The 24,292-nt window shown below is 55.5% G+C and overlaps 1 protein-coding gene across 2 annotated transcripts; it reads right to left on the reverse strand.

Annotated features, from left to right (window-relative positions):
* Positions 1–2,572: 2,572 nt before the first annotated feature.
* PRX (periaxin) lies at positions 2,573–22,702 on the reverse strand. 2 transcript variants are annotated; one of them, XM_050768884.1, is made up of 8 exons: positions 22,429–22,469; positions 18,084–18,247; positions 17,491–17,534; positions 17,309–17,407; positions 17,058–17,183; positions 12,237–12,393; positions 7,297–7,493; positions 2,573–6,649 (listed from the first exon to the last, which is right to left on the reverse strand). In XM_050768884.1, exons 5-8 carry the CDS (start codon positions 17,082–17,084, stop codon positions 2,771–2,773), a joined length of 4,260 nt encoding a protein of 1,419 aa, XP_050624841.1. In that variant the 5' UTR covers positions 17,085–17,183; positions 17,309–17,407; positions 17,491–17,534; positions 18,084–18,247; positions 22,429–22,469; the 3' UTR covers positions 2,573–2,770. The 2 variants fall into 2 exon arrangements, with proteins under 2 accessions (XP_050624841.1, XP_050624840.1); XM_050768883.1 differs by lacking the exon at positions 18,084–18,247 and having other exon boundaries at positions 22,429–22,702.
* Between the last annotated feature and the right edge of the window lie 1,590 nt (positions 22,703–24,292).

The following is a 24,292-nucleotide window of genomic DNA, read 5'->3' on the forward strand; positions in this document are numbered from 1 at the left end:
AATTTTTTGTAGAAATGGGGTCTCACCATGCTGTCCAGGCTGGTCTCAAATGATCCTCCTGGCCTCAAGTGATCCTCCTGCCTCAACCTTCCAAAGTGCTGGGATTATAGGCATGAGCCACCACTCCAGCCAAATTAGAATATTTAACACTGGGCCGGGCTCAAGTGGCTCATGCCTGTAATCCCAGCACTTTGGGAGGCCGAGGCAGGTGGATCACCTGAGGTCGGGAGTTCCAGACCAGCCTGACCAACATGGAGAAACCCCGTCTCTACTAAAAATACAAAATTAGCCAGGTGTGGTGGCGCATGCCTGTAGTCCCAGCTACTCAGGAGGCTGAGGCAGGAGAATCGCTTTAACCCCGGAGGTGGAGGTTGCGGTGAGCCAAGATCGCGCCATTGCACTCCAGCCTGAGCAACAAGAGGGAAACTCCGTCTCAAAAAAAAAAAAGTAAAAGAAAACTTAACATCAAAACATTTAAACAAGGATGAAGTGCTTTAGAAGTCTTATCTGATCCTTACAACATACAAAGTAGGGATTTTATGGAAGAGAAAATCAAAGTACAAAGAAGTTTTTAAAGTGCCTGGCCAGGAGCGGTGGCTCACGCCTGTAATCCCAGCACTTTGAGAGACCAAGGTGGGCAGATCACCCGAGGTCAAGAGTTTGAGACCAGCCTGGCTAATATGACGAAACCCCATCTCCACTAAAAATACAAAAATTAGCTGAGCGTGGTGGTGCACACCTGTAGTCCCAGCTACTCTGGAGGCTGATGTCAGGAGGCTGAGGTATGAGAATCGCTTGAACCTGGGAGGCGGAGGTTGCAGCGAGCCAAGATTGCACCACTGCACTCCAGCATGGGCGACAGAGTGAGACTCTGTCTCAAAAAGTTAAAATAAATACATAAAAAATAAAATAAAATGCCTAAGGTCACCCAAGTGACTGCCAGAAACAGCCTCTGACCCTGAGCAGCCTGGTTCCAGCACCAAGCTCTGAACCACCACCCACACAACCTCCTAAAGACCGGGAGACCTCCCGGGAAGGCGTGCAGAAGCTGCTGGGTCCCCAAAGGGATGCAGGAGAGAGTCTGGGAGTTGTCAGCACAGAGAGGAGGCGTAGAAGCCATTGGGGGGGGTGGTGACGCACCCCAGGGAGGGTGTGGGGGCGGACAAGGGCCCGGGAGGAACCTCGAGTGCCCAAGGAGCACGGGGAGAGAGAGGTGTGGGGAAGAGAGGAGCAGGTGTCAGGAAGATCGAAGGGGCCTTGAAGAGTCAGGACAAGAGAGACAGAGGAAACCCCCAGGCATGGCCACGGGGAGGTCACTGCTGACACAGACAAGGTAGGAGGAAAATCCCAAATGTTGGGATCTTGGAAATGGGTGTGCACCATGAGCGTAGATAACTCCCGCCATATTTGGTGGGAGCAAAGGAAAAGTGTGTGGTGAGACAGTGACCCGAGGAGGGCCGGCTTGAAGGGACAAGGTACTCAAGTGAGTGGGGGATTCTGCCAGGCCCCTCATCCAATGAGACAGGATAGGGAGATGTGACGAGAGTGGGGGGCTGTCGGGGTGAGACTCAGGACTGGATGTTGAGTCTCCTTAGTCCAGTGTGGGACATCAGAGAGAGGACGTGGAGGAGGCTGGAGGCCCTGGTGGGAGCCTGGGGACTTAGATCCCGAATTGGGATGACAGGGATGGATGGCCCATGGTCCCTGGGAGCTGAGACCAGCACTGACGGGTGCTGAGGACCCTGGGACCTAGTTCCAAGAGGCAGCTGTGTGTTTGGGGTAGAGGCTTTGAACCCAGATCCTGAAGAGGGGAGCAGGAGCCGCCTTCCTGGGTGGGGCCAGAGTGGACAAGGCAGTCAAACCAGCCAGACAGCAAACAGAAGGCCAGGATGTGCAGAAGTGCCCACGCTGGCAGAGGGCAGGTGGGGAGCAACCAGCCTGGTAGGAGTGGGTCCCCCAGGACAGGCAGGCTCCCTGGCAGAGGGGTCCCGAAGCTGTGCTCTGCCAGGGAATGTCCCAGAGTCCTCTTTAACAACCCCTGGGAATTCTCAAGGGCTAGGGACGTCTCCCCTCCCACCAGGGCCTGCCCCAAGGCCACCCTGACTCTTTGTTGTTGTTTTTGTTGAAACAGAGTCTGGCTCTGTTGCCCAGGCTGGAGTGCAGGGGCGCCATCATGGTTCACTGCAGCCTCGACCTCCCGGGCTCAAGTGATCCTCCTACCTCAGCCTCCTGACTAGCTGGGATTACAGGCACAGGCCATCATGCCTGGCTATTTTTTGTAGAGATGAGGTTTCTCTGTGTTTGCTGGTCTTAAACTCCTAGGCTCAAGCAATCCTCCTGCTTTGGCCTCCCAAGTGCTGGGATTACAGGTGTGAGCCACTGCGCCCAACCCGCCCTGACTCTTCTCAGACCAGGTATGACCTGTTTTTCCCCTCACACCAGAGGTTCCCCTCAGGCCAGGCTCAAGTGACCCCTAGAACCTCCTCTTTGGAGACTGCCTTCTCTGCATCTTCCCTATACCCACTCCTGCCCCTCCCCACCCCCATGCACACAGAGGAGACGAATACACAGCTACTTCCGGATTATTTTATTCACATGGCTTGGTGGGGTACAGGCACTCCTGCCAGAGAGACAGGAGCAGGCCTCCCCGCCGGCCATGGTCAGTCACCCACCTCCCAGCCCTCTTAGGGTTAGTGCTAGTTATCACACACACAACAGCGAGGGGGTAGAGAAAGGAAGGCAAGAAGGGATCCCCATCTGCCCAGGGGCTTCAGACGGCCGCAGCCTGAGCCCCCTCCATCCTGGCCGGGCCTGGAGCCCCTGTCTCTGAAAACCCCACACTGGGCAGCCGCACCCGGAATCCACCTTCTTCCTGGTCCCCACTCCCACTCCGGGCCTTGGGGCTTAGGGACACCCTGGGGAAGCGGAACTTGGGTGACTTCTCTCTGACGGGGCACTTGGGAGCTGCGTCGCCCTCCTGCCCCCGAGAGGCTTTAGAAGGGGCCGCCAGGCCTACACGTGGCAAGCGGACCCGGACCCGGCCCCGGCGCCCCAAGGCCCCTTCCCCACTGCCCTCTTCCTCCTCCTCCTCCTCGGGGCTTGGGGAGCCTTCCCCAGTGACCATCTCACTTTGGCTGAAGCCCACTCGGGGCAGCCTGAGTTTGGGGCTCTTGGCCTTCTCACCCTCCTCGGCCCCCTCTTTGGCCCACACCAGGCCAAACCGGGGCAGCCGTACCTTGAGCTTGTGTCCAGCCTCCCCCTCCCCGTCTGCCACCTGGTACTCGGCGTGGTTGCCCCCGGGTGGTGAGAGCTCCACGTCGGGCAGTGAGAGGCGGAAGGTACGCTCATCCCCTGGGGGCTGCTCCTCAGCACTCTCGCCCCCCACCCCAGCTCCAGTCCCCAGTGTGGGCAACTTCAGCCTCAGCCCACCCTTGCCTGTGGCCACCTCGCCTGCCTGTGCCTCTCGGCTTAGCCCCACGTCCAGCTCAAGCTGGGGCACTGTCACGGTGGGCATCTTGAAGACACCCTCACCCACCAACAGCTCCCCACCTGCAACCTGGGCTCCAGGCAGAGACAGGGTCACCTGGGGCACCTGAACCCTGCAGCCTGCTGTGTCCTCTGCCGAAGGGGCCGTACTCTCAGCTTGCTGCCCTGGGGTACCCACCTCCCCAAAGCCGGTCAGCTCCACCTGGGGCAGGGAGATGCCCAGCGGAGGCATCCTCAGCCCCGCCTCATGGCCCTCGGTGACCACCTGCCTGGCTGTGGACACCTTCAGGCCTGACAGCTGCATTCCACTGACGGCCACAGCCCCCTCTGCCTTCCCTTCCTCCTGGGCGCCCAGTGTGACCAGCTCCACCTCGGGGATCTTAAGCTGCACAGCCGTGGACTCAGCCTTTTCCCCCGGGCTGGCACGCTCACCTTGAACTTCTGCTTCCTTCCCTCGAGCCAGCCCAAAGGAGGGCATCTTCAGCTTGGGCATCTTCACCCTCCCATCCCAGCCCCAGCCCTTGCCCTCCAACTCAGCCATCCCCGGCACTAGTTCTGCTGCCTCAGTGTCCCGGCCTCTGACCCCAAACTTGGGCAGAGCAAACCTGGGCCCCTTGACCTTGAGGTCGGCCCCTGCCACCTCTGCCTTGCCTGAGGGCAGGTGGGCATCCAGGCTGAGCTGTGGGATGGACAGATCGAGGGCAGGCAGCAGGCCTGCCTCCCCAGCCCCTTTGGCCTCAGCCTCAGCCCCCACCCGAGCCTTGGGGAGTGAGATGGCAAACTTGGATACCTTCAGCTTGGTGGCTCGCCCAGGCCCCTCAGCCTCTGCCTTAGCCACCTTTGGCCCTGAGAGTCCAAACTTAGGTAAGGAGAACTTGGAAGAGGGCTTGACTTTCATCTCCATCATCTCCAGCCGCCCTTCCTCAATTTCCACAGCAGGCAGCTGTGGAGTGACAATTTCAACAGAGGGCACTCGGAAGCCCACTTCCCTGACCTCGGGGCCCTCCACCCGCTCTACCTTGCCCATTTCAGTGGCTGGGACCTGCCTCTCCAGGCCAAGGGCTCCTGGTAGGTCTAGCTCCACTGAGGGCAGAGTGAGAGAGGGGACACCCACATGAGCCTCACCATCCACCTCTGGCTGCAGACAGGGAAGTGTTACCAGCTTCCCTGAGACCTCAGCACCCGCCTCGCCTGGCTTTCCCCGTGACGGGGACTCTGCCCTCCCTAGCTTGGGCATGGTCATCTTGGGCATCTTGAAGCCAAATTCCATCCCTTCTGCCTGCTCTCCCTTGGCGGCCTTTAGCTGCACCTCTGGAGCCCTAGGCAGCTTCACCTCTGGTGCCTTCGGAAGATGCACATCGGGAACCTTCGGTAGTTGCACTTCCGGCATCCGAATCTCTGACGCTTTCGGCAGCTGCACCTCAGGGAGGTGCACATCGGGCACGGCCATCTCAGGCACCTTGGGGAGTTTTACCTCTGGGAGCTTCACGTCAGGGACTTTCATTTCGGAGACCTTGGGCAGCTGCACCTCTGGGAGGTGTACATCGGGCACGGCCATCTCAGGCACCTTGGGGAGTTTCATCTCTGAGACTTTTGGCAGCTGCACCTCGGGGAGTCGAACCTCTGGCACAGCCATCTCGGGCATTTTAGGGAGTTTCATCTCTGGGGCTTTCGGCAGCTGCACCTCTGGGAGGTGCACGTCGGGCACGGCCATCTCAGGCACCTTCGGGAGTTTCACTTCGGGGAGTTTCATTTCAGGAAGCTTCATCTCAGGCACCTTTGGAAGCTTCATCTCAGGGACTTTCATCTCTGGGACTTTCGGCAGCTGCACCTCTGGAAGCCGCACCTCCGGCACAGCCATCTCTGGCACCTTTGGGAGTTTCATCTCTGACACTTTGGGCAGCTGCACCTCTGGAAGCCGCACCTCTGGCACAGCCATCTCTGGCACCTTTGGGAGTTTCATCTCTGACACTTTGGGCAGCTGCACCTCTGGAAGCCGCACCTCTGGCACAGCCATCTCTGGCACCTTTGGGAGTTTCATCTCTGGGACTTTCGGCAGCTGCACCTCTGGAAGCCGCACCTCCGGCACAGCCATCTCTGGCACCTTTGGGAGCTTCATCTCTGACACCTTGGGGAGCTCCACCTCTGGGAGTCGAACCTCTGGAAGAGCTGCCTCGGGCACTTTTGGAAGCTTGACCTCAGGAGCCTTGGGGAGCTTCACTTCAGGTCCCTTGGGCACCTTGACCTCAGGCCCTGACACTCCGATGCCAAGGGAGGGCATTTTGATGGTGGGCAGCTTCAGCTTGCTCTCTACAACTTCAGGAGCAGCAGGCCGGGGCTCCAAGAGGGAAAGCCCAAAGGTGGGCATTCGAAGTCTGGGACCTTTCACCCTGGCCTCAGGGATGCCCTTGGCTACCTTGGCCTCAGCAACTTCCTTTGCTCGAGCCCCAAATCGGGGGAAACTAAGGCGGGGCATCTTCAGGGCCACCTCAGGTGCCTCTCCCCGGGCCTCCACCTCTGCACCCGGCAAGGCCAGGTCCACCCCCACAGTCGGTGCTGCCACATCCAGGGTGGGCACTACTACCGACACAGCCCCTTCCCGGGTCTCTAGGCAGGGAAGTGGAGGCAGAGCGGGCAGTGAGGGTAAGGCAGGCAGCTCCACCTGGGGGACCTGGATCCCCACGGCTGGGGCCTCCACAGCAGGCGGAGCCGGGGCTCCGAGCCCAAGGGTTGGTAGGTGGAGGGCAAAGCCACCAGCTGCCTCTGCAGAGGGGGCAGCCTTGGGGGCTGAGACCTGGGGGACACCCACCTCGGCCCCTGGCAGCCGGGGCCCAACCAGCTCCACCTGAGGGGCTGTGAAACGAGCCCCTGCAGCCACCTCGGCCTCCACCTTGGCCTTCCTGGGGGGAGGAGCAGCAGCGGCCAGCCGGGCTGCCTGAGCCTCTTCGGCCACTTCTCGTACACGCAGCCGAGGCAGCTGGAGGCGCCGGCGGGCAGGGGCAGCCGGGACAGGACCCTTGGCAGCCTCAGCTTTGAGGCCTCGGCGCAGGCGGGAGAACTTGGGAAAGGAGAACTCGACGTCAACAGGGGCCAGGTCAGCGGGGACCCCCAGAGCCCCAGGCACCATCTTCTTCTTCTTCACAGGGGACAGACTCTGGATGTTCTGGGGAAAGAGGAGAGAGGCGGGAGGCGGTGGGACAGTGGGAGGCTGGGAGTGGACAGGAAAAGCCCCACCTGGTATTGGACCAGGCTGGGGATACCCTGGGTCAAGTATTTTGTCCCCCAAGCATCATCCCCACTTCTTGCCTGTCTTTTCACCATGAGTGCCCAGGAAGGCAAGCAGCCATCTAGAATCTCCAAATGAGTCAACAGGAGTATAGGGACTGGGACCCAAGACTTCCAGGTCCTGATCTGGGATTTTCCCCAACATCCTCATTCTAGAGATGGGGAAGCTGAGGCCCAGGGAGGGAAATAAATTTGTCCAGGGCCACTCAGCCTTAACTGGGCCGCACTCAGGCTGGAATCTGGCTTCCCTGGTTCCAAGTAGCCTAGTCAGGACCCCTAGCAAGCCTGGATCCGATGGTGGGGACGCCTCTCCGAGGTGGGTGAGGGCCCTGGGCTGGGGTGGGTCTGTCCCCCTCCCCGGGGAAGAGTTTGGGGCAGAGAGGAAGGGGCAGAGGGTGGGATTAGCTTGGGTTAGTGACAAGACAGAGGGCAAGGCTGGCCCATGGTGGCGGGGAATGGGGCTCACGGCGCGGAGACCGGATCACTGGGGCAGTCCAGGGCCGGGGCCGGGCTAAGCACGCGTACCAGCTTGGCCACCTTGGCCCGCGGGCCCTTGATCTCGTAGCCAGACACGGTCCCAGGCCGCAGCGCCAGGTCCCCGGTGGGCACAGTACGCTTGAGGCAGAAGGAGACTTTGTAAGGCTCGGCGCATTGCAGCAGGCGTAGCGCGTCCTCGTACTTGAAGTTCTCGAAGAACACTCGGGCACTCAGCAGCTGGTCCCCTGCGGGCGAGGTGGAGGTGCGCAGCACGTGGGCATCTCCCGGCTCCACCCGGGCCTAGTTCTGCCCACTTGCGCGGAGCCCCCCCGCGGTGAGGCTCCGCCCCAAATTTTAGTCTCTCCAGTCCCCAGGGCAGGATTGAGTCCCAGTTACGCTAGTCCCGCCCTATGACCTTATCCCCGCCCCCTGCAATGAACAAAGCCGCGCCCTCTCAGGTCACGCCCGCACCTTGTCGCTCCCCTACCCATCCTTACGTTTCAGATACTGACTTTGTTTTTTTTTTTTTTTTTTTTTTTTTGAGACGGAGTCTCGCTCTGTCGCCCAGGCTGGAGTGCAGTGGCCGGATCTCCGCTCACTGCAAGCTCCGCCTCCCGGGTTTACGCCATTCTCCCGCCTCAGCCTCCCGAGTAGCTGGGACTACAGGCGCCCGCCACCTCGCCCGGCTAGTTTTTTGTACTTCTTTTTAGTAGAGACGGGGTTTCACCGTGTTAGCCAGGATGGTCTCGATCTCCTGACCTCGTGATCCGCCCGTCTCGGCCTCCCAAAGTGCTGGGATTACAGGCGTGAGCCACCGCGCCCGGCCCTGACTTTGTTTCTTTTACCGAGAGAACAGAATCAGAAGAGAACTTCCAGAAGCTCCCACATTGTCTGTTCACCCCCTTTCTCCTTCCTGTTTCTGGGGATGAACTAACCCCACTCCTAGCTCAGGGCAATCCCTCCACCGCCTTCTCATGGACATCCTCCAGCAATTCTCTCCTCTTCCCATATCATCAGTTGTCCTTCTCGTCTACATTATTCCCATCAGCATACAAACATTATTATTTCTCCCATAAGAAAGGTTGTCGACTGGGCGCGATGGCTCACGCCTGTAATCCCAACACTTTGGGAGGCCGAGGCGGGCGGATCACGGTCAGGAGATCGAGACCATCCTGGCTAACACGGTGAAACCCCGTCTCTACTAAAAATACAAAAAAAAAAAAAAATTAGCTGGGTGTGGTAGCGGGAGCCTGTAGTCCCAGCTACCCAGGAGGCTGAGGCAGGAGAATAGCGTGAACCTGGGAGGAGGGGCTTGCAGGGAGGAGGAGCTTGCAGTGAACCGAGATGGCGCCACTGCACTCCAGCCTGGGCCACAGAGTGAGACTCCGTGTCAAAAAAAAAAAAAAAAAAAAGGTTGTCATGGCCTCACTCCCCTGGAGCTCCTGCCCTATTGATCTGTTCACCTTAATAGGCAGAAGGTATTGAGTTCTCCAGTAGCATTGTTACCAGTTCTTCAATCACACCTCTGACCCTACTTTCCCACACACACATCTGAACTGCTCCTCTTAAGGTCCCAGGCAGTGACCTCTGTGTAGTAAGTTTAAGGGTCAAGTCCCAGGCCTCATCTGCTTAAACCACTCAGCATCTGATCTAACTTCATTCTCTCTCTCATACACTTGCTTCCCTTGGCTTCCAAGGTGCCACACCCTCTGGAGCCTCTCTGGGGGTTCCCTGTCAGTCTCCATAGATGTTTGCTTTCTCTCTCCCTGATTTCTTTCTTTCTTTTCTTTTCTTTTATAAACAGTCTCACTATGTTGCCCAGGCTGATGTTACCCAGTCCAGTCTCAAATTCCTAGGCTCAACTGATCCTCCCACCCCAGCCTCCAAAAATGCTGGTATTACAGGCGTGAGCCACTATACCCAGCTTGCTTGCTTGCTTTCTATTTTTCTTTCTTTATTTCTCTCTCTCTTTCTTTCTTTCTTTCTTTTTCTTTCTTTCTTCTCTCCCTCCCTCCCTCCCTTCCTTCTTTCTTTCTTTCTTTTTTGAGATGGAGTTTCACAGCTCACCACAACTTTTGCCTCCCAGGTTCAAGCGACTCTCCTGGGACCACAGGCACGCGCCACCACGCCCGGCTAATTTTGTATTTTTAGTAGAGACGGGGTTTCTCCATGTTGGTCAGGCTGGTCTCAAACTCCCTCCCGGGCTCAAGCGATCCTCCCACCTTGGCTTCCCAAAGTGCTGAGATTACAGGTGTGAGCCACCCCATGCTTGACCATACTCTACTGTTAATGCAGCAGTTCAGCACAGTCAATTCATGTTTCTCCTCTGCTCACAGCCCTCACAGAATAAAAGCCAAAGTCCTATAAAGCCCTCTAAAAAGTCCCTACCTCAGGGGATCTGCCCACCTTGGCCTTCCAAAGCGCTGGGATTACACGCGTGAGCCACCATGCCCAGCCTCTTTTTTTTTTTTCAAAGACAAGATCTCGCTCTTTCGCCCAGGCTGTAGCACACTGGTGCAATGACAAATCACTGCAGCCTTGAACTTTCAGCCTCAAGCGATCCTCCTGCCTCAGCCTCCTGAGTACCTGCGACTGCAGCCCCGTGCCACCACACCCAGCCTCTCTGGCCTCTTAAAGACACACTACCCCAGACCTCAGGACTTGGACCTCCTCTCTGTCTACATGCTCAAGCCACCCCTCGGGAATTCTTGGAAAGCTCATCCAGATTGAGGAGTTTAAAGATCATAAATCTGCTAACAATAGCTGAGCATATCTCTGCAGCCCAGCACTCTCTCCTCCACGCTAGACTCACATCCAACATCTCCATCATATCTCCACTTGGGTGTCCAACACCACACCTCTCCTTTAACAGATTCAAACTGCACTCCTGGTCTTTTCCAAATGAGTGCTAGTCTCAGTGTGCTCCTTTTGAGAGACCAGCAACTCCACCCTCAGTCAAAAATCCCTAGATCCAACCTTGACAACTTTCTTTCCATCATACCTAATATCCAGCCCTCAAAGCTCCTCCTTCAAAATATATCCAGAATCCAGAATATATATGTACATACATACCTCCAAAACCTTTTGGTCCTGAGCATCCTCATCTCTTACCTGGATAATCACAGTAGCCACCTTGTTGGTCTCCCTGCTCCTAACCTTGCCCTACTGTTTGATGTTGTTGGCTTTGTTTTTGAAACAGAATCTTGCTCTGCTGCCCAGGCTGGAGTGCAGTGGTGTGATCATGGCTCATTGCAGCTTCAATCTCCTGGGTTCAAGCGATCCTCCCACCTTGGCTTCCCAAAGTGCTGGGATTACAGGTGTGAGCCACCCCATGCTTGACTATACTCTACTGTTAATGCAGCAGTTCAGCACAGTCAATTCATGTTTCTCCTCTGCTCACAGCCCTCACAGAATAAAAGCCAAAGTCCTGTAAAGCCCTCTAAAAAATGCCCTCCTCTTACCTCTCTGGGCTCCTCTCTTACTCCCCTCTTCACTAACTCAATTGCATAGACACTGGCTTCCTCACTGTTTCTCCCACAAGCTAGGCATGGTCCCACCTTGGAGCATTTTTGCTAGCTGTTCCCTCTTCCAGATGGCCTCATAGCTTGTTCCCTTATCTCATTTAGCCTTTTCACCCTTTCCAGTCCACCCCATTTTTTTTTTTTTAGGCGGAGTTTTGCTTTTTCACCCAAGCTGGAGTGAAGTGGCACGAACTTGGCTTATTGCAACCTCAAGCAATTCTCCTGCCTCAGCCTCCTGAGTAACTGGGATTATAGGCGCCTGCCACCACATCCAGCTAATTTTTGTATTTTTAGTAGAGACAGAGTTCAAGGCCAGACTGGCCTTGAACTCCTGACCTCAGGTGATCTGCCCACCTTGGCCTCCCAAAGTGTTGGGATTACAGGCGTGAGCCACCGCACCTGGCCAAACCCACCCCATTTAAAAATGCAGCTGTAGCACATTTTGTCCTCCTGGCAACTGTAGCACTTATTGCTTTCTAATTTACTAGATATTTTACTTAATTTGCTTAAATATGTCTCTCCCCACTGGAATGTAATCTCCATAAGTGCAAGGACTGTTGTTCACTGTTTTGTTCACTGCTGTAGCCCAAGCACCTAAGATAATGTCTGAAATAGGGCAGGGTACAGTGGCTCACGCCTGTAATCCCAGCACTTTGGGAGACCGAGGCGGATGGATTATTTGAGGTCAGGAGTTCGAGACCAGTCTGGCCAACATGGTGAAACCCCGTCTGTACTAAAAATACAAAAATTAGCTGGGCATGGTGGCCCGCGCCTGTAATACCAGCTACTTGGGAGGCTGAGGCAGGAGAATCGCTTGAACCTGGGAGGCGGAGGTGGCAGTGAGCCGAGATCGCACCATTGCACTCCAGCCTGGGCAACAAGAGACAAACTCCGTCTCAAAATAAATAAATAAATAAATAAATAAATAAATAAATAAATAAAGTCTGAAATAGAAGGCACTAATAAATAGTTGTTGCATGAATAAATCACGTCAGCTTCATCTATGTTTCCTAAAACATCCTTCACTTACAAAGCTTCTCTTCCCAACCCCTCCAAGTGACTCACTCCACCCTTTTCTCCTGCCCCAACAACAAAAACATTTACTAGCACTCACGTAGTTAAGCACTATGTGCCACTTAGCTATGTGCTGTTTTCACATACTGACTCGTTTAATCTACAATACATAATAACCCCATACTAGAATAAGTCCCATTTCAGAGATGAGAAAACTGAGGCACAGAAAGATCACAAGCTAGTAAACGGGATGTGGAATTCGCACCCAGACAGTGAACCTCTGGAGTTCGCTGTGAAGTCAGCAAAGCCCCGCCCCAAGCCCTTAACCCCGCCTCCTGGTCGCCGGTCACGCCCCCATCCCCTGGTCAGTTTCAGGTTCTCTTTGGACCCAAGGCAGATTCCTAACCCCGCCCCCGCAGTTCGACCCCCGCCCCATATCCCGGGCCCGCCCACCTTCCTGCAGGCTGAGGCTCCTGGCGGCCGGTGAGTCCTCGCGCAGCTCCCGAACGAAGATTCCCTCTTTGCCGCCGCCAGCTACGTTGATGCCGCTGACCCCGGTCTGCGCCTCTGTCTCCACGATAATTTCCACCAACTCCGCCCGCCTCAGCTCCTGCAGAGGGCGGCGAGGTGTAGTGCTGGGGCTCTAGGGCCAGACCTCGCCCAGAGCCCACCATTGCGCTCAACAGTGGCTCCTATACATATATTATATACATATATATGTATATATTTATATAGAGAGACGGGGCGGGTCTCGCCACATTGCCCAGGCTGGTCTCGAACTCCTCCTCGGCCCAAGCGATCCTCCCGCCTCGGCCTCCCAAAGTGCTGGGATTACAGGCGTGAGCCACCGCGCCCGGCCAGGAGCGGCTGTTCAACGGGTCTTCAGGGCACACGCCCCTCGGCGCCGCGACGTCGGGACACACCCACTCCGGCCTCTCCCCTTTAAGCAAGCCCGCGGGCGACTGGCTTTCTAGGACCCGCGGAACCGTTAAACAGCTCCGCGGGCCGGCTGGCCTCTCTGAGGCTCTAGAGCTGCAGTCGAAAGGGATTAGGGGAGGAGACGGGGTTGTAAGGGGATGGACTGCGTCAGAGTGGTCTGGAGAGAATTTGAGTTGTGATTGAGAGATTGGCCCAGGATCGTGGGGGCGTGGTCAGGTCGGGAGGGCGGGGCTGGGGGTTGGTGCGGGTAGGAGGGGTAGGAGAGCACAGGCCTGGGAGGAAGAGCCAAATGGGGTATAAAGCGTGCCAAAGATAGGACTGTGGCCGGAATTTATGGGGGGTTATTTGGAGCTGGGATTGGAGACCCATATTATTTTTTTGTGGGGGGAGACAGGGTCTCTCACTCTGACCCCAGGCTTGAGTGCGGTGTGATCATGGCTCACTGCAGCCTCGACCTCCTAAACTCAAGCAGCCCTTCCGCTCCAGTCTCCCAAGTAGTTGGGAACACAGGCACGCGCCACCATGCCCAGCTAATTTTTAATTTTTACTTTTTAAGAGACAGGGGTCAAGCCTGTAATCCCAGCACTTTGGGAGGCCGAGACGGGCGGATCACGAGGTCAGGAGATCGAGACCATCCTGGCTAACACGGTGAAACCCCGTCTCTACTAAAAAAAATACAAAAAACTAGCCGGGCGAGGTGGCGGGCGCCTGTAGTCCCAGCTACTCGGGAGGCTGAGGCAGGAGAATGGCGTAAACCCGGGAGGCGGAGCTTGCAGTGAGCTGAGATCCGGCCACTGCACTCCAGCCTGGGCGACAGAGCGAGACTCCGTCTCAAAAAAAAAAAAAAAAAAAAAAAAAAAGAGACAGGGGTCTCACCGTATTTCCCAGGCAGGCCTCAAACTCCTGGCCTCAAGAGATCCTCCTGTCTCAGCCTCCCAAAGTGCTGGGATTACAGGCATGAGCCACTGCATCTGGCCCCGAGACCCATATTCTCCAAGCCGGATTGAACTATGGGGGAGGGGCTTTAATTATAGCAGAACAAGAGAATAGTTGAGGATGGGATTCTGAGGAAGGGGCTGGCTGGACCTTCAAGCTGTCTGGGATTCGGGGGACAGGGAGTGGGATTTGCCTCCCTGCAGGCTTGAATCTGTGTGAGAATGTGCTCTATTGTAAATTCAATGACCCAAAGACCTGCGAAACGCCCACAGGAGAGGGAATCCAGTGAAGGGGGTCTGCGTGGGTAATGAATGGGACTGGCAGACATGGCATTCCCGGTATTTACTGTAAATGATGCAGATTGGACCTGGCCCAGAAGCCACTGTGGGATTCACAATAGGGCTTCCCAGAAGAGGCACTGACAAACCTGGATCCTGTCTAGGAATCCAATCTGCTGTGTGTCTTAGGAAGAATCTTGCCCTCTCTGGACCCACTTCTCTGCTGCAAAATAGGGTGACATAGGCATACTGGAAGGAGGTTGCAGCAGGGATCTGAGAGGATGCTGTCACTTCCAGCGCATCAGGGCCAGCACAGAGTGGAACTGAGCCCAGGACTTGGAGGGAGAGCGGGTCTAGGCCAGATGCCCCACAGCAGTGGCCCCAAGGGACTAGGGGGCTGAGCAGGGCAGTGTGGGTAAGAAGAGTTGTGGCTGGGGCTGCAGAAAACAGCATGACCACCAAGTACCACCCTTTGGCTCAGCAGGCCGGGACTCAGCATTTTATGTGCAGGATCTCTTTTTTTTTTTTGAGGCGGAGTCTCGCTCTGTCACCCAGGCTGGAGTGCAGTGGCACAATCTCAGCTCACTGCAACCTCCACCTCCCAGGTTCAAGCGATTCTTCTGCTTCAGCCTCCCGAGTAGCTGGGATTACAGGCACGTGCCACCACGCCCAGCTGATTTTTGTATTTTTAGTAGAGATGGAGTTTCACCATGTTGACCAGGATGATCTTGATCTCTTGACTTCATGATCCATCCACCTCGGCCTCCCAGAATGCTGGGATGACAGGCATGAGCCACCGTGCCCAGCCTCTTTATTTTTAAGAGTTGGAGTCGGCCGGGCACGGTGGCTCAAGCCTGTAATCCCAGCACTTTGGGAGGCCGAGACGGGCGGATCACGAGGTCAGGAGATCGAGACCAGCCTGGCTAACACGGTGAAACCTCGTCTCTACTAAAAATACAAAAAACTAGCCGGGCGAGGTGGCGGGCGCCTGTAGTCCCAGCTATTTGGGAGGCTGAGGCAGGAGAATGGCGTAAACCTGGGAGGCAGAGCTTGTAGTGAGCTGAGATCCGGCCACTGCACTCCAGCCTGGGTGACAGAGCGAGACTCTGTCTCAAAAAAAAAAAAAAAAAAAAAGAGTTGGACTCAGGCCAGGCGCGGTGGCTCATGCCTATAATCTCAGCACTTTGGGAGCCCAAAGTGGGCGGATCACCTGAGGTCAGGAGTTCGAGACCAGCCTGGCCAACATGGCAAAACCCTGTCTCTACTAAAAGCCCTAAAATTAGCCAGGTGTGGTGGCAGGTGCCTGTAATCCCAGCTACTCAGGCGGCTGAGGCAGGAGAATCGCTTGAACCTGGGAGGCAGAGGTTGCAGTGAGTCAAGATTGCACCACTGCACTCTAGCCTGTGTGACAAGAGAAAGACTCCGTCTAAAAAAAAAAAAAAAAAAGAGTCGGTCGGAGTCTTACTGTTTTGCCCAGGATGGTCTCCAATTCCTGGGCTCAAGGGATCCTCTGGCCTCAGCCTCCCAGAGTGTTGGGATTACAGGTGTGAGCCACCGAACCCAGCCTGCAGGATCTCATTTCATCCCCTCCCCACGGCCTTGGGCAGTCACAGAGGTGGACACTAAGGCCCAGAGAGATAAAGTGACTTGCCTAATGCCCTGTAGCAAGTTAAGTGGCTGGGCCTTAACCTTAGGTCTGTGACCCCAGAACCCATAGGCCATCCCGTAGGCAGAGAACTCCTGGCGCTCTACCTACTGCCTCTCACCCCTAGTATCAGCTTGGCCCCTATAAGAGTAGACCCGCTCTGTGCCTGGCATACAGTAAGACACGGTCGATGCCAGTCCACCATCTCAGTAACAGTGACAGCAGCTGCCATTCAAAGAGGCTTCCTCAGCACCAGACTCTGCAAATGCCTCAAGCGTGAGTTCTCAGAGGTGGAGATCATTACCTCCATTTCTTTTTTTTCTTTTTTGAGACGGAGTCTCGCTGCAACCCCCAAGCTGGAGTGCAATGGTATGATTTCGGCTCACTGCAACCTCCGCTTCCTGGGTTCAAGCGATTCTTCTGCCTCAGCCTCCTGAGTAGCTGGGGCTACAGGCGTGCACCATCATGCCCGGCTAATTTTTGTATTTTTAGCAGAGACGGGGTTTCACCATATTGGCTGGGCTGGTCCCGAACTCCTAACCTCAAATGATCAGCCCGCCTTGGCCTCCCAAAGTGCTGGGATTACAGGTGTGAGCCACTGCGCCCGGCCCCATTACCTCCATTTCACTGATAGGGAAACAGAGGCTCAAAGAGGTGAGATCATCTGCCCAGGGCCACACAGCTGAAGTGGTAGGGTTGGGATTTAAGCCATGGGTCCAAGCCCATGTCCTTAATCCCTACATTATATGCCCTTGTTTTGTTTTTGTTTTTGTTTTTGTTTTTGTTTTTGTGTGTGTGTGTGTGTGTGTGTGTGTTTAGACAGGGTCTTTTTTTTCTTTTTTTTGTTTACTTTGTTTTTCTTATTTGTTCTTTCCACACAGGAGACTTAATGCAACAGGATCTTGCTCTTTCACCCAGGCTGGCAGGCAGTGGTTCAATCATATCTCACTGCAACCTCAGCCTCCTGAGTTCAGGTGATTCTCCTACCTCAGCCTCCTGAGTAGCTGGGACTACAGGAATGCACCACTAAACCTGGCTAATTTTTTTTTCCGGTAGAGACAGGGTCTCCCTATGTTGCCCAGGCTCGTCTCAAAACTCCCAGGCTCTAGTGATCCTCCTGTCTCGGCCTCCCAAAGTGCTGGAATTCCAGGCCTGAGTAACTGCACCTGCATTTACTGCCTCTTCTGATGAAGGGTTTCTGCTGGATTTTCTTTAGCTCCTTATTAACTTAGCTCCTTTATGCACCAATGAATTCACTGCTTTGAGTCTTAGTTTGTGCCAGACACTGCAGTAAGGACATTACATATGTTAATTTTCTTCCCCTCACAGTGAACCATAAAATGGACCCTGTTACTATTTCCATTTCACAGATGGAGAGAATGAGGCACAGAGAGGCCAGAAAGTACCTCCTTGCTGCCCTAGTCTGTGCCTCCCCATTGTCCTCAAGTGCGCCTTGCAGGACATGTGGGCACTCACCTCTGCACTCCGGCTCCTGGCCTCCATGGCGTTGCTGGGAGGCACCTGCACCCCAGGCTCCTGTGTCCTCTCCCCTTTCTGCTGCAGAACCAGCTTCAGTTCTGCATGGAGCAGCTGCCTCTGAGCCTGCGGGAGGACAGCAGTGGAGGCTTGAGGCCAGGAGGGGATGAGAGGTGGAGGCCATGCTTACAGGGAGAGAGCAGGGTGGGTATTGGAAGGGGAGAAGGGCCCCACCCCAGCTGTCCTCTCACCGCTGCCTGGGCGCAGGCACTTCCTCCTAACAGGAGCCCAGCCCGAGGTGCCGCACAGCTGTCTGCAGGGCTCACGCCCTTCCGCGGGGTTCTTGCTGCCTGCCAGGGAAAGACCAGGACATGAAGCTCTAGGCAGGCGAGGGAGGGGTGGGGAGGGGCATGTGGCACCAGCCAGCACTCACCTGAGGGTCACCTCCAGCTCCTTGGGCCTCCTGGGTCCGGGGCTCTAAGAAGAAGAATGAGAGCAGTGTTATTGGCTAACACCCACTGATGGCTTCCTGAGTGCCTTACCCTGCTGTGTTCTGCTGATACCCTATCCCCATCGTGCAGGTGGGAAACTGATCCTCAGAAGACCTTTACCCAGGATGACTCAGCTGGACAACACACAGTAAAGCCAAAACTGACTCTGAGGCTTCTCTGGCAGCAGGGCCCCTGTGCCAAAGATCTTGGCCAACTGAGGGGGCCAAACTCACTAAAAAATAATTGGTTTTTGAGACAGGGTCTAGCTCTATTGCCCAGGCTGGAGTGCAGTGGTGCAATCACAGCACACCGCTGCCTCCATCTCTGGGCTCAGGCGATCCTCCCACCTCGGTCTCCTGAGTAGCTGGGACCACAGGTGCAGGCCACAACACCTGGCTACGTGTGTGTTTGTTTGTGAGAGAGTTTCAGGCTGCAGTGCAATGGCGTGCTCTTGGCTCACTGCAACCACCAACTCCTGGGTTCAAGCCATTCTCCTGACTCAGCCTCCCAAGTAGTTGGGGCTACAGGCACGCACCTTGGGACTACAGGCACGCACCACCATGCCTGGCTAATTTTTGTATTTTTAGTAGAATCGGAGTTTCACCATGTTGGCCAGGCTGGTCTTGAACTCCTGACTGCAAGTGATCTGCCCATCTTGGCCTTCCAAAGTGCTGGAATTACATGCATGAGCCACCGCACCTGGCAACACCAGGTTAATTTTTAAAATTAATTTATAGAGATGGGGTCTCCCTAGGTTGCCCAAACTGATCTCCAACTCCTGGGCTCATGTATCCTCCTGCCTCAGCCTCCCGACACTATAAAATAATTATAGCCACTCCCATGTACTCCCAGTGGGCAAATCATAGCACCTCTCTGTGCTTCAGTTACCTCATCCATAAAATGGGGAGAATAAGAGCTCTTACCTTGCAGGGCTGTTCCGAGGATGAAATGAGTTAATAAGTATAAAGTGCCAGGCACCTGGCAGGTGCTTTATAAATACTTGCTGCTATTATTATTATTATTATTATTACTATTATTATTATTTTGAGACAGAGTCTCACTCTATTGCCCAAGCTGGAGTGAAGTGGTACGAATTCAGCTCACTGCAACCGCTGCTTCCTGGGTTCAAGTGATTCTCCTGCCTCAGCCTCTCGAGTAACTGGGATTACAGGCTCCCACCACCACGCCTGGCTACTTTTTTGTATTTTTAATAGAGATGGGGTTTCACCATGTTGGCTAGGCTGGTCTCGAACTCCTGACCTCAGGTTATCCACCCGCCTCGGCCTCCCAGAGAGCTGGGATTACAGGCATGAGCCACTGCACCTGTCAGGCCATTATTATTACTAAGAACTTCCTATGGCCTTGACCTTGTGTCGAGCGCCCCACAGGCACCACTGCACGTGGCCCTCAGCACAGCCTTGTGCAATCAGCTACTACTGAGCCCATTACAGAGGAGACAACTGAGGCTGGGGGAAGGGATATCAGTAGCCCAGATCACAAATGGTCGAGCCAGGACTTGAACTTGTCTGAAGGCTCCAGCCCTTTATCTGGGTAATAATAACTGATGGGTACTGAGTGGTTAGTATTTGCCGGTCCCCGTGCTAGACCTTCACCTTCTATCTCACCTCAGAAAACCTCATTTCCTGAGAGGCCAAAAGAACTTGCTCGAGGCCTCATAGCTGAAATTCACATACAGCCATCCGCCAGTCCCATCTGGGAAAATGGAGATGAATACTGTCTCCCCCAACCCCCGACTCTGGGCTTGTCCCCACAGCCCCCACCTGGCATGCCAACCCGCCAACCCCTATTGCACAGGGAAAGGTCAGGCCTCACGCGGCACATTCCCTCACACAATGGCCCGTCTGCTGTTCACTTGCATTCCGCCCCTGCCCACCCACCCTGGCCACACAATGGCCCTTCATAGCCCATCACTAGGCAGGACAGAGGACATGCGGACCCCTTAACACTCCCACGGCACCCACGCCCCCCACAGTGTAAGAGGGCTTCTTTCTGCATCTCCTGGGGTCCTGGTCTCTGTGGCCTTCCTGTGAGCCCCCTGCCCCTTCCAGGCTGAGCCAGGACTTGAACTTGTCTAAAAACTCTAGTGCAGGCCGGGCACGTGGCTCAAGCCTGTAATCCCAACACTTTGGGAGGCTGAGGTGGGTGGATCACGAGGTCAGGGGTTCGAGACCAGCCTGGCCAACATGGTGAAACCCCGTTTCTACTAAAAATACAAAAATTAGCCAGGCGTGGTGGTGGGCGCCTGTAATCCCAGCTACCCGGGAGGCTGAGGCAGGAGAGTCGCTTGAGCCCAGGAGGCGGAGGTTGTGGTGAGCTGAGATCGTGCCACTGCACTTCAGCCTGGCGACATAGCGAGACTCCATCTCAAAAAAAATAATAAAGATAAAAATAAAAAAAGCTCCAGCACTTTAGCTGGCCAATCATAATAACAACTGATGGGTATTGAGTGGTTAGTATTAATATTAGCTGGTCCCGCACCGAGACCTTGTCTGCCATGTCTAGGGCATTTCCTTTGAATTGGACCATGTGCTAGCACCCATAGGCCTCAAAATCACCCTAGATGTTGTGGCTGTTACAGGGGTGGAAACTGAGGCTCACAGAGGGGTCACTCAGCCAGAAAGGGGCAGAACTAGGACCCGTGCCTGCCCTTCACCCGTGCTTCACCTTAGTTTGCATTGTTGGCCCTGCACACTGGGGCAGGAGCTGGGTTGGGCAGGAGGGGGTCAGCGGTGCTAGAAGCACACCCAGGCCGGGTGCCGGGCCTGGGCCAGGCAGGTGCTTTACATACTTGACCTCGTGGGACCCCATTTAACCGATGAGCCAATAAGAGTTAAGAGACCAGTGATCACGGTGACAGAGTAGACTCTTGAGCCCAGGTGCGAAAGCGAACTCAGTTCCCTTACCCAGGACTGAGACACAGCACAGAGTCCTGAGCTGGGGGCATGAGAAGCCTGGACCTTGGTGGTGGTAGTGGAGGGGGTCTCCTGGGTCACAAGCTGTCTGTCCCAGGCCCGTGGCTGTGAGGGTCATGCCCACAGCCTGGCACAGGAAGTTCAGGCGGGGCAGGACAAGAGAGAGTACCCTCCTTCTTCGTCCCTCTCTGGGACAGGCACCCAGCCCAGGTTATATTTAGCCCAACTGTGCCCTTCCTGAGCCACGTACCCAGCTCCTGGGGTAAGGTGGGGGCAGCTTCGGAAGGAAACCCACAGAGAGGACTCTGTGTTCCCAGCTCTGCCTATCCCACGAGGGAGGGAAAGGAGGGGTGGGGAGGCTCCTGGCGGGGCGGTCCCTGCCTTGTGTTAGGAGCAGATCTACCGGGACCAGGCAGACACTCCAGGTGCCAGCAGCCTATTTCTTGGGCGGTTACTGTGGCGTGACCCTGGCATATGCCAGAGTTTTCAGAATCCCCAGGGTCCCCATTTCTTGAGCACCTACGATGTGCTAAGTAAGATCCTTCCTGTCTTGGCTCCTTAAATCTTTGTAACATCTCCCTGGAGTGGGTACAACTGAGATATCCATTTCAGATGCGACTCATGCCCTTCAGAGCAGCTGGGAGCGAGGGGTTGTCATTTGGAGGCTGCTGAGGGATCGGCTGAGGGCATTGCCCTTCTGGCCCTCTTTCCCTGGTGACTGCCACCAACTTCACTTGGGAACCCTGCCTGCTCAGAGCCTCAGCTTTCCCCAGCCACCAGCGTGATCTCCCATAGTAATGGGGGTCGGGGGTTGAGCTGACTCATCCAGACCTCTAAACATTATCCGAGGTCACCTAGGGAGTCAGGGGGAGTTAAGGCGGTGACCTCTGGCTGCCTCAGTTAGTCCCTGCTCCAGCACTTCCCAGGTGTGAGGACTTGGGCAAGATCCTTCATCTCTGGGGCCTCAGTTTCTCCATCTGTAAAATGGAGCCAATAAGAATGGCTTTGAAGATTTGTGAGAGAACAGCAGGTGCTTAGAATATCCCTCGTATATAGTAAGTGTTCAATTAATATACACTCGTCTCTGACAGCAATAGGGAGAGTATGGAGGGAGGGGGCTGTGCATCTCACAGTGTTGCACATCCAACCTTTGCTCCTCAGTGGCCCCCACTTTCTCTGCTACCAAAGGGGAGCTTTGGCTGAGAGACAAAACCCAGCTCAGGCACCAGCCTCCCACCAACAGGATCCATGCTGCCTCCCCAGCACCCTACTCCAGGGAACCACCCCAGACATTCTGCCCCAGCGCTGGTGTTTGTTTGTTTGTTTGTTTGTTTTTTGGAGACAGGGTCTTACTCTGTCACTGAGACTGGAGTGCAGAGGTGTGATCACGGCTCACTGCAGCCTCAACCTCCTGGGCCCAACTCATTCTCCCATCTCAGCCTCCAGAGTAGCTGGGACCACAGGCATGCAACACCATACCCAGCTAATTAAAAAAAAAAGAAAATTTTTTTTTTGTAGAGATGGGGCCTCTCTATGTGGCTCAGGCTGGTCTCGAACTCCTGGGCTTAAGCAGTCCTCCCGCCTCGGCCTCCCAAAGTGTTGAGATTATAGGCATGAGCCACCATTCCCGGCTGCCCTAGCTCTTTAAAAGCAGCAACTCATTTATTCTGGTGCCAGCCTTGTGAGGTGGCCTGGGGACATAAGCCCATTTTAGAGATGGGGAAGCAGAGGCACAAAGGATGAAGTATCTTGCCCAAGGCTGCACAGCCAGAAAGGAGAGGAGAGGGGATTTGAACCACTGGCTCCAAAGTCTGTACCTTTCACACACCTACAACACATGGCTTCCTGAGCCCCCAGGCCCCCTCCCAGCACCTCCCGGGACCCTGAACCTCATTCCCACAGTGTCTCAGCCTGGCCAGGGAAGGGACTGGCCGGCTGATCTCTTACCGCTGAGCCTCCAGACACCTCAAGAGCTCCTGGTCCCGTCTGTCAGCCCCAGCCCTAGGCTGGGGGGGAAAAGGAATGGGGAGGGGGAGGAGAGAGAGATCCCAGCCATTGGCTGCGGAGGTGTGACGTCACCAGAGGGTGGGTGGTGGAGAAACAAACATCCCCCTCCTCCAGCAACATCTATCCGCAAGCGGTGGGGGCCAAGAGACAGCCACCAGCCGCCTCTCTCTTGCCTGGGCCGAGACCTCTGCCATGAGCTCAGCTTCAAGGATTTGCACGTTGACTTCCTCGACTTGGAGAATCAGGACCCCACCCCAGCCCCACCGTTTCCTGGCTCCAGGACCCCGGTCTGGCCAATGGCCTCTACCGTAAACTCCTTCCACTCCCTCTCCCTGTCAACTTGGGTTCAAATCACAGCTCGACCACTTCCTGGCTGGGTGACCTGCCGCCAGTCACAGCTTCTCTCTGTGGATAGTAAGCGTACCTACCTTATGGGGTTGTGGTGAAGATTAAATGAGTCAAAAGAGACTGAAAATGTAAAACAATGCCTGGCACAGAATGAGGGTTACTAATAAGTATTTGGTATTATTTTTCACACAAATTAAGTGGCTGGCTGGTCTTGCTGGGGGGTTTTGACCCTTTTTGAGTGAAACTGGGTACAGGGGACCCCCAGTTCTCTGTCTAATGGAGTTACTGTTTAGGGGGACACCTATTATATACTAAGTGCCATGCTCAATGCTCAAGCCCTGCTTTTGAATCAAGGGTGTAAAATGGGGTCCTTATGCTCCGCACCCTTTTTTTTTGGAGACAAGGTCTTGCCCTGTCGCCCAGGTTGGGGTGCAGTGGTGTGATCATGGCTCACTGCAGCCTCAACCTCCTGGACTCAAGCAATCCTCCCGACTCAGCCCCCTCAAGTAGCTAGGACTACAGGCATGCACCACAATGCCCAGCTAATTTTTGTATTTTTTGTAGAGACCAAGTTTCACCATGTTGCCCAGGCTGGTCTTGAACTCCTGGGCTCAAGCGATCTTCACACTTCAGCCTCCCAAAGTTCTGGGATTACAGGCGTGAGCCACCGCATCCAGCTATGCCCAATTTATAGCTATGTGGCCAGGAAGTGGTGGAGCTGAGGTCCAACCCCTGTTCTCCTGGACCAGAAAAACCCTGCTACACTCTTCTGCCCCTTCCACTTTGCAGACAAGAAGGCTCAGAGAAGGTAAGTGACTCTCCCAAGATCACCATAGCAGGTCATTGGCAGGGGCTCAGATTTGAACCCAGACCTGCCTGACTCCCAAGCCAAGGCTACCAGGCCTCACCCCCATCCCCTGGACCCTGGCCCAGCCCCCAGCCTGCCCTGACTCACCAGACCCCGGGGGGCGGCACAGGGAGCACAGGTACCCCCACATACCACTTGAACCCACCCGGCTGCTGCCTCGGAAGCTCGTCGCTCTCTGAACCCCGGCCCCAAGCCTGGGCTGGGCTGAGGCTGGGGGATTACCCCCAAAGTGCGTGTCAGCAGCTTCTGCCCCATTGTCCAGCCAGGCACAGACACCGAGCCCTGGCCTCCATCGGCACCCTCGTCCCTCACACCAGCCTGGGTGGCCCCTCTGCAGACCTGTCCCCCATCTCACACCAAGGGGTTGGGGCCTACTTCGGAGGGCATGGGGGACCAGGCCAGGATGGCAGGATCCCGGAATGCTGGGGGCCTCCCTCCCTTCTCTCTGAAATGCCCCCTGCCCACTCTCAGCCACCGAGGAAGGCAGGAATGTGCTGAGCTCGGGGAAATGCCTTCCAGGCCTGGCAGCAACCAAAGGTTGGGGTGTGGCCAGAAGCCAGCCAGAGCCCTCCTCCTGGGAGGGGTAGA

The sequence above is a fragment of the Macaca thibetana genome, chromosome 19 (assembly GCF_024542745.1).
Source record: "Macaca thibetana thibetana isolate TM-01 chromosome 19, ASM2454274v1, whole genome shotgun sequence".
In the NCBI taxonomy this organism is placed as follows: domain Eukaryota; kingdom Metazoa; phylum Chordata; class Mammalia; order Primates; family Cercopithecidae; genus Macaca; species Macaca thibetana.

Excerpts from the sequence above, each read along its gene's own strand:
- PRX (XM_050768883.1), bottom strand. The coding sequence starts at position 17,084 with ATGGAGGCCAGGAGCCGGAGTGCAGAG. Across the intron at positions 7,494-12,236 it reads GAGCCTCAGCCTGCAGGAAG|GGGACCAGCTGCTGAGTGCC; the intron begins GTGGGCGGGCCC and ends CCTCGCCCGCAG. Across the intron at positions 6,650-7,296 it reads GGGCCAAGGTGGCCAAGCTG|AACATCCAGAGTCTGTCCCC; the intron begins GTACGCGTGCTT and ends CTCTTTCCCCAG.